The 9321-nt window shown below is 62.5% G+C and overlaps 1 protein-coding gene across 2 annotated transcripts in view; it reads right to left on the bottom strand.

The window, feature by feature from the left end:
- Window positions 1-1047: 1047 nt before the first annotated feature.
- The window catches only part of CRYBA1 (crystallin beta A1), an 11549-nt gene continuing 3275 nt past the window's right edge, over window positions 1048-9321 (bottom strand). Inside the window, exons 1-6 of one of the 2 annotated variants that reach the window (XM_035343379.1) lie at window positions 5833-6184; window positions 5143-5207; window positions 4171-4289; window positions 2360-2501; window positions 1558-1700; window positions 1048-1391 (exon numbers count right to left, since the gene is read on the bottom strand). In XM_035343379.1, the coding sequence (XP_035199270.1) occupies window positions 1244-1391; window positions 1558-1700; window positions 2360-2501; window positions 4171-4289; window positions 5143-5207; window positions 5833-5863 (648 nt within the window). In that variant the 5' untranslated portion in view covers window positions 5864-6184 and the 3' untranslated portion in view covers window positions 1048-1243. Of the gene's footprint in view, window positions 1392-1557; window positions 1701-2359; window positions 2502-4170; window positions 4290-5142; window positions 5208-5832; window positions 6185-9321 lie in introns of those variants that run through there. The other variant, XM_035343380.1, reaches the window with a different exon arrangement.

Below are 9321 nucleotides of genomic sequence, written 5' to 3'. Positions count from 1 at the left end.
CCCGAATACTTCAGTGTTAATAGCGGTGCGAAACACCACCGCGCGCTTCGACTCCGCGCTGGGCTGGAGAGCTCTCTCCAGGCAGACCCGCAGGAGCAGGGCACGGCTCTCCCGGGCAGGAGCCCTCTCCTCCTGCCCTGCCGATAGTTCTCATTTCCTTCAGTTCCCTGGTGTGTATTAAAATCGCCGCGAGGGGTTGCGCTCTACCCGCTCGGGAGCTGAATTACCTCTGACCTGCGGAGAGGGGCAGCCCCTCTTTGTCGTCGATGTTGTAGTGTGCAACCACACGAAACAGGAAAGGTCGGTTGTGTTTTCTTCTCCCCTTCCTGGTATTTTTGAATAGGTTAACGCACTCGGTGTGCCCAGCTGAAAAAGTAGGCGTTTTCCCCATCGTGAGAGGGTGGCTAGAAGAGTTAGTGTAATTCCTGCTGTAGCTGTGTCTGGCGCAGCCCGTTGCGCTGGTATGGGTGATGTCACGGACTGTAAGGATAGGTAATGTCCATGAGCTGTAATGGCATGATGTATCTTTACCAATGATGTCATACTTCACACTAAATGTTTAAAAAAAAAAAAAAAAGTTACCTGAATTTTGTTTATTCTGCACCAACAGGTCTTCAAAATTTATCCAAATTTTATTATTTTATCAGGAAAAAGAAAAAAAAAAGAAATTTGTGTAGATCGAATACGTTAAGACAGACAATAAGTGATGTAAATTGTTGAATAAAAATTTTAAAGTTTGTGGGCGTCGGTGTGACTTTTTTTTTGCGCTCTTACGGAGCATCCCCCTGGCCCCCGGGGACGCTGCGTGGCTGCTGGCCGGGCAGCGCTGACCACGGAGCACAGGCGCGGTCGTGGCTGTGTGTACGGGAGTGACCGGTGCTGGGCACGGCTCGGGGGAATGGAGCGAGGTGTCCCGTACCTTCACGGGGAAGGGGAGGGCTGGGAGGAAGAAGGGAGCCCTGCAGGGCAGAGCCGGGTCCCTGCTACTGGGATGGGGATGTGTGACTTCGATTCCAAGCGCACAACAGCAAACACCCACCAAGCTGGTTTTATCTTTTCCTTTCAGTCACATTTATTGGCACTTGTGGCAGCTGGTACCGTTTAGGAGTGTTGTTCCATAAGCAGTTGCAGTACAAGAAGGGGTTGTTATTTCAGGAGGGGAGTATTAGCACCAAAAGGGAGCCGGTGAGCTTTAGAAACCTTGCAAAGATGTGCTCGAGAGTGGGGGCCGGGCGTCGGGCAGCTACTGCTGGATGCGCCTGATGGACTGGATCTGGGAGGTCTGGGCGTGTGAGCCCCACTCTCTCCAGTGCTTGTAGTCTCCCCCGTGGTGGTCGGCCTCCAGGACGTACTGGTAGCCGCGGTACCCGGGATACTGGTAGCAAACCCAGCTGGAAGAAATGGAGTCGTCAGGCGGCCGTAAGGGGAACGAGAGGTAAGCAAGGGAGTTACGGGGCGGCCCCCCTCCGGCTGTGGCAGCATGGCGATGGCCGTGGTTTGTCCCTGCTGCTAAGCCCCGGCACGTTCGTGCTTTGTGGCCCTTTGCCCGTCACTTACGCGCCGCAGGGGATCTTCATGGAGCCCACTTCGTTGTTGGCCCAGCCCATGGCCTGCAGCGAGGGGTAGTCGTCGCTCATCTCCCACTGGCGGCCGATGAAGTTGTCTTTCTCAAAGACGGTGATCTTGGATTCCTTGTGATTCTGGGACAAAAGAGCTGCGGGTGAGGGGGAGGCAGTGCTCCCTTCCCAGACAGGGTTTGGGGCAGTGGCACAAAGGCTGCCCCCCCCCGTGCAGCCCGGTTTGGAGGGTTTCCTGGGGGCTGTGCGTGCAGCCCAGGGGATGGAGGTGTTCAGTGCCCCCAGGGCTGGTGCGAAGGTGCTGGGGCAGGGTCGGGGTTTGTCCTGGGAGGTGTCAGCAACAGCTCTGCTCATGTACAACAGGCCCAGAAATTCCCTTTAAAGCTTTAGAAAACAGGAAAGCTACAGCAAATCCTGCTGGGCACTAAGGGAGGAGCTGAGCCCACTCAAAGAGCCTCTGCTGCCTGCAAAGCCCCTGGCATAGCAGTTTTGCCCTTCCTAGCCTCAATCCCTTGGTCTGGGGGTGCTGCCTGGGAGCCTTTGCTCTGCCTGGGCTCAGAGACGTGCGAGCTGGGAGCTGCTGTGCAGCCCGGTGCTGCCTCCAGCCCCCTGCCTGGCTCCGTGCTGGGGCAACAGAGGATGCTGCAGCGCAGATACCTGGGGGCAGCTCCTGCCCTGCCCGGGGCAATTCCTGCCCTGCATGGGGCAATTCTTGCCCTGCCTGTGCCTCTGCTGCTGCCGGGACAGGAGGCTGCAGCCAGCCCAGGAGTGGGGGCACTCACAGCAGAGCAGACGGGGCGGAAGGACATCAGGCGCTCGATGTGGTAGGCGTTGCTGCCGCTCCAGGCGTCCCAGCGCGGGTACTCTCCCCTCTCCAGGATGAACTGCTGCCCGCAGAAGCCGGTGTGCTCGTAACCGACCCAGCTGCAAAAACAGAGCAAGGGCTGCCAGGGCTTCCTGCAAGCAGCTCTGGGCATCCTGCTCGGGGCTGGCACCGGGATGTGGATGTAGGTGCAAGGAGGAGGTTGAGGTCTGGCCTCTGCCCGCAAGCCCAAGTGCTTGGGAGGAAAGGAAACGGTGCTGGATGTGGGCAGAGCACCCGGAGAGGGTGTAACTGCCTGGCTGGTGCTTGAGAGGTGTTCAGCACAGCAACACCAGCATCCCCTGGCTGCTGCAGGGGGTGGGATCCCACCCTCAAGGGGCCCAGCATGCAAACCTCGGCGGTGGTTCGCTTCCCCAGCAGAGCTCTGTGGCTGTCTGCATGGATTGGCATCACGTTAGGGTGCCAAAGGGCATCTCCAGCAGGGTGTCCTCTCCCAAACACCTAATTTCTGCCTTGTTTCCTAATTACAGCCTGGCACAGCTGGAAAGACCTGAATTCCTCATGCCCAAACGAGGCAGAACCAGCCTGGCTCTGGGCAGGCCTGGGAGCTGTCGCCCGTTCCCTTTTTGGGTCCCTCTCTGCTGATAAAACAAGGAGGTGAGAGGGACGCTTCCACCCCGCAGGATGCAGTTTGCACACCCACGAGAGCCTGCCCAGCACCTGCCCCCAGCCCGGGCACCCCACAGGGTGCAGACCCGTCCTGGGCATGTCCCCGTACAGGGACCGGGGACGGGACATCCACAGCTGAGGGGAGCAGGGAGGCAGAGACTGGGCTGGGGGCTGGAAGGAGGGAGGCACACCGCTGTACGGCCTGTGGTCCTGCTTATGGGGTACAGGGGATGCTGAGGGGCACGCTGAGTGAGGGGTTTTTAGGTCTTCTTGCCACTGACCAGAACTCAGCCCTGGTCCCATGCCCTGCAGTCAGCCTCCTAGTAAGCAAGGTGAACAGCCTGGCTGGGAACACGTCAAGTGGAGCAGTGAGCTGATTACGGCGCGAGCACGCATGCTGCGGTAATCCCATTAGCATTACAAATCCTAAATATAGCAGTGCAAATCTATCTTGTCTGCTTCCCCAGCCCCAGCGGGATGTTTGCCATGGGGACTGCTCCTTAGGCAGCGTCTCGGAGCAGCTCGAGAGCTGTCTCGCCTCTTACAGGAAGGTTCCCGTGCGCAGGGAGAGCCTTGGCTCTGCTCCACACCCTAACAGTGACTGGGGCAGCTCAGCGCAGGCTGCAGGAAGGCTCTGGTCTGGCCCTGAGGAGCAGGGCTGGGCCCTGGGATGAGAAATGGGGTTCTTAGGCATGGTGCTTCATGGGGTTACACGGGTGAACAGGGACCAGGCTGAGCTCGTGAGCCAAGAGCCCCTCACTGAGCACTGATCTTTGCCGTGTCCTTGAGCAGCATTCATGCTGAGCACTGGGGAGCTGCAACCCAGCTTCTCCCAGACTGCGAGAGGCAGTTTTAGATGATGCCAAAGGTGTTGCTGCTGTCCCCTGGCCCTGTGTGTCTAGTGTCCATGCTGGTGCTGCCCAGAGCTCGCTGCTCTTCCCTGGCAGGGTGGGATCCCCGTACCTGGCTTCCCCTGGCTGCAGTGTTTGGCTCCAGCTCAGTGGGGTGAGACTTGCAGGCCCTGCACGTGCTCAGGCACCCCTTGCCCCGCCAGCCCCCCACCTGGGAAAACATCCACACCCCGGGCAGCCGGGTACTCACGCGCCACACTCCACCTTTAGGGAGCGGATGTTGTCGAAACCACACTCCATGATGTTTGGACAGGCCGAGGTGAACTCCATCCTCTTGCCCTGGAAATTTTCTTGGTCGTATACGGTGATCTGGAACAGAGAACGAGCTGCCAAGTTGCGAACTGCCCGGCAGTGGCCCCGAAAGAACCAGCACCTTTTCAAGACAGAGGGTCCTGCTCCATTTGGGGAAGAGCCGGCTGGCATCCCTGGCCTGCAGCGCCCTGCCAGGTGCTGGGGGAGCCGCACACCGGCCCCCGCTCCGCTGTCCTGCTCACCCCTGCGGAGATCAGTCCCCGGGGCAGCAGCGCCGTCCGGAGCCATTCTGGGGCGGGTGGCAGAGCCGTGGCTGGCAGTTTTCCCGGCCTCTGCTCTGAACACTCTAGGGCAAAGAGGATTAATGGGGAAAGGGTGAGGGGGAACTCCCCGGGGGCTGCGGCTGACGCTGTCCTCTCCATGCTTTGGCAGGATTTTGCCCTGCTTGCACACGTGCTTCACCTTTCCCTCTCGGTTCCCTCTGCAAACTGGTTTTGTCCCCAGTGCTGTCACCATCCCTGGTGCCCTCAGGACTATTCTCCACCTCGCCCTGCCGTGCCCCCCTGCCCTCTTTGCAGCCCCTGTGCCCTGCTGCCCCATGCCCACCCTGCCAGCCTGCCTTCACCCACAGGAGAGGGAAGAAGACCGTGTGGCTTTGGGGACTGCGGTAGCTGCCTGGCACAGCACAATTTGTCACAGCAGGGCACGGCCAGGCCAGGGTGCTGCAAAGAGGCTTATGGAACCCCTTGGGGGTGTTTGAGCAGGCAGGAGGCATGCTCCGGTGCCTTGTCTTCTTGGCTCCCCTGGCCTCAGTCCCTGCGGTGCAGCTTTTCTGGCTGGGGAGGACCGGCTTTGCCCCCTCCCTGTCTCCCACCTCCACACCTGAGAGGCAGCGGGTGCAAGGACATACCTTCCAGGGGCCCATGGGGACAGGCAGAGGGTTTGTCTGAGCCATCTTTGCTGCTGGAAAGGTATCTGGAGAAGGAAGGAAAACCAATCGGTGTTGCAGAGCACTGCCACGCATCCCCCTGCCCGCTCACGTGTCTCTCAATGAGATCCTCACTAGCGGCAGGACGGTGTGGGGGGCACAGCTCAGACACACAGACAAAATGGGGTGCCCCGTCCTGCCCGCAGCCTGACCACCACCACCACGGGGCCCCTTCCCTCCTCCCGGCCTTGGCACGCTGCCCATGCACCCGTGTCGCACCGGGATGCAGTGCTCGGTCCACTTCTTCTTCTCCCACCCATGGCGAGGAAACCCTGAGACATTCTGGGGAGCGCACTCTGCCCTGTTACTGGAGAGGTCCAGGAGACCCTCCGCTCCCATCCCTGCCCTTATTATGCCTCCCTTGGGCACTCCTTCCTCACATCGGGACAGCCACGGCTAACAGCCTGAGCTGCCAACCGGGGTGCTGTGCCCCAGCCAGGCAGGTGCCGGGCACGGGGGTAACCCCACGCCATGAGGGCTCTCTGCCAGCAGGGACGTGTGAGCCTGGGCCCCTCCAGGTACCTCTCGTTCCTCTGCTGCCACCGGAGAGGAGCATCCGCACAGCGGGGCTCGAGAGGGGCTGGGGTGGAGCGGGCCGGCCCCAGGACTCACCTAGCTCAGGCGGTACCGCTGCTTCGCCCATGTCATGTCTGCCTGCTTCAGCGGCACAGCTTTTATGGGGCGCTGCTGGCCAGGAGCCGGTGCCAGCATTTGCGGAGCCGTCAGCACAATGCTCTCGCTGGCATTGTTCTGCTGATCCCCAGAGATTTCAGCAGCTCATCCCCATGGTCCCGGCCACATTCTTGGGGAAAAAAAAAATAATAATAATAAAGGGAAAAAAAAAAAAAAAAAAGATCATAACAAAAATAATCGGGGCGGCTGTTTGCACAGATAATCTTGGGCGTGAATGACTCAACATTTTGACTCTTCTGGCATTTTCCAGGGGCAATGCACTGCGCCATCACGGGGCTGGCCTGGCCCGGGTGCCGGTGAGCACGGGGGGACAGCATGGCACCGTCTGGGTGAGCCTCGCTGCACCGGCCACAGTGGGTCCCCGCTTCCACCCCGTGTGCCGTGGGGCGACACAGGGGCTGTGGGGCAGCCACAGCCCCGTGGCAGCAAGAGGGGCCATGAGGCTGCTCCGTCCAACGTGGTGGGAGCTGCGGGGCCCCCTGCCCACACGGCCCTGGTGCAGCGCTGATGCCCCAGGCTCACACAGCGCCGCCATGGCCTTGGTGCCGAGCCCGCGGGGGTGGCAGGGCCGCCATAGGCCTGGGCGGCATTATAGGCCTCGCGGTAGCCATGGCAACCTGGTGCACCTAGGCCTTCAGCCTCGCAGTAACCATGGCAACCAGGTCCTGCTCCCCCTTCCCCGCAGGGCTCCCTCAGGGCCATGGCGGGGCGGGTGGCGCAGGGTGAGGGTGCCGTGGGGGATGCAGGCAGCGGCGCCACGGTGGGCACAGGCTGTGGGTGCCATGGCGGGCGTAGGCCGAGCCGCCGGGGGTCAGGAGGCGAGCGTGGCGGCGCGGGCTGCTGCCTCAGCGCATGGCTGCCGGCACAAAGCGCCGCCCGCGTCTGACTGCCCCTTTTGTCCTCGCAGCACAAAACAAAGCGCCCCGTCAGCGCGGCCCGCGGCCCGGCCCGGCGGGTGGCCTGCGGGGACCCCGGCAGGGCGGCATGGCCGGGATGGTGTGGGCAGGGGAGACGGGGCACCCCTGCTTTGGGGGCGTTCTTGGGGATGGGGATGGGGGCACCATGAATTAAAGGGGTCGGGGCTGTGAAGTGGGGGGATGCAGAGTGCTGTTGAGGTCTGACACCGACACAGAGACTGATTTTGTTGTCACATCCCAACAAATCTGGGGTGGGGGCAGCTGCCCTCTGCCCAGCCATTGAAACACAGCCCTCAAAGTGTCCCCAGGTGAATGGGGGCACCCTCCCCAGCAGCCTGCGCACCCCGCTCTGCTCACACATCCTCCAGCCTGCCTTCTGGGGACCCTGCCAGAGGGGGATGTGGGCCGGAGCCCATCCCCAACGCCCCCCAGCCCCCTGGGCATGGCTCCGGCCGCCCTGTGGGCATGGAGGCTTTGCCAGGAGCGCGGTGCCGCTAGAGGGAGAGCTCGCCCCGGCCAGGCAGCGCTGCAGCTGGCGCATGCGGGCGTGCAGCAGTGTGCAGGGGGTGTACGGCACCGCACACCCCCTACACCCACACACAGCCGGCCTTGGTGCCCACTGCGAACAGAAAACACCACAAATGGTTCTTGGGCAAAGCCCGGAGCTGGCAGCCAGCACCGGTCACGAGCAGGGTGAGGGAGAACCCCCCCCCCTTGTGCACCTCGTGTCGGGCATGGCCAGAGCGTGGCACCCAGGGGTGCTGCAGGTCCCCCTGCAGCTCGCACCGAGCCCCTCCTGGGGGCAGATCCCCCCACCGAGGGCATGGGAGGACGGGAGCGAGAGCCTGGGGAGCCACCGCTGCTGCCACAGCGCTGTCGGGTCCGCGGGCTGTCAGGAACAACTGGTTTTTCTAGATCCTGAGACTATAAAAAAGCAGTGACCTATTTAGCAAACCCCGTGGCGCTGCGAAACAGATGCCTCCCCTCCCAGCCCAACTCGGGGCCCTCGCTGCCGTGGCCAGACGTCTGCGCCTGCCGTGGGCACTCCAAAATGCTGCCAGCACCCGCTGCCCCCCGCCAAGCTGTGCACAGCGCGGGGAGTTTGTCGGGTGTGGGATTTGCTGAGTAAAGCCCCGCACAGCTCCGTGCCGAGGGAGAGCTGCTCCGGGCAGGGCTGGTGGGGTCGGACAGGATCCCGCAGAGGTGTGCTGGGCACCTGGCCATGTGCACGGAGGTGTTCATCCCCGGGGAGGTGCACGAGGCTCCGTGAGCCCCTCGGTGCTGCCCCGCGGCCCCAACCGACGTCAGCCCCAACCGACGTCAGCCCCGCTGCCGCCTGCCCGCCGTGATAAGGGAGCAGGAGCTGCTGCAGGCTCTAACTGTCGGCCAGGCTGCTCACCCGCCTGTGCCGGGAGGCAGGGCACCGAGGTATGGTCACACGACGCGTCCCCTTGTCGCAGGACAAGCCACCGCAGCCACCGACCCTCCGTCTCGCCCGTCCCCCTTGCCACTCTCCAGCTGGCCGCGGCTCCCCGCGCTCAGCGCCACGTGCCCAGGACAAAAGGAGAGCTCCACAAAAGCAGCAGGCAGCTGAGCTCACGGCTGCCGTCCTCCATCGCTGCAAGGGCTGTGCCTCATCTGCTGCTGGGCTCCGGGCCTGGGGGGCTGAGCGAGACAGCGGGGAAGGCGCTGGGGGCAGGTCCCGGTCCTATGGGTCCCTCTGTCCATGCAGGGCTTTGGGGCAGAGATGAACGCTCTGAATAGTGATTCTGGGAAGCTTGTGGCTGCCTGACTATGGGGTCCCTGTTCCCTAAGCTCACTCCAGCTTCCCCAGGCTGCCAGCCCTTCCTGCGTGGGCCGGGGTGGCCCACAGGGGGTCTGCAGCATTTCTGGGCTTGGGCTGTGCCTAACCTCCCAGACACACCGCCCGGAGCTGGACACGAGTGGAAGGGGCACAACAAAGGCACTGCGGCTCTCGGTGCTGGTTGCTGACCACGGGCATCCTCCGGCACGGTCAGCTTCCTGCACCCAGCCCTCCTGGGTGCAGCATGGGGAGAAGCACTGGCTGTGAAATGGTTCTGCAGGCAGCTCCTCCACCTCCTGCCTTGGATTCTCCAGCTCAGCCCACACCGGTGCGTGCGGGGATCAGCCTGAAACCCTCCCCTTGCCGGGAGGACTGCCCTTGGTTGGATCCTTACAAAAAGGGGTACCCCAGCAGCACGCACGCCTCATTGCTCCCACACCCCCAAAGCAGCACCCTTTGCCAGCTGCGGGCACCGTGCAGGCTGTCCCCAGAAGCTGCTCTGATTCCTTGCAGCACACGGGTGCTTTCCATCGCGGGGTGCGCTGTGCCACGGGGTGGGGTGTCGCAGGGACGTGCCATCGGATGGTGTTGTGCTGCCCTTCCAGGGGGTGTGGGCGCACTCTGCGTGCACCAGGCTGTGCACAAGCGTGCGTGTGTCCCTCCGTGTGCTGTGGGTGTTGGGGGGGG

Source organism: Oxyura jamaicensis, chromosome 19 (genome assembly GCF_011077185.1).
Source record: "Oxyura jamaicensis isolate SHBP4307 breed ruddy duck chromosome 19, BPBGC_Ojam_1.0, whole genome shotgun sequence".
Taxonomy (NCBI): domain Eukaryota; kingdom Metazoa; phylum Chordata; class Aves; order Anseriformes; family Anatidae; genus Oxyura; species Oxyura jamaicensis.
This window is presented reverse-complemented; position numbering and strand designations above follow the sequence as displayed.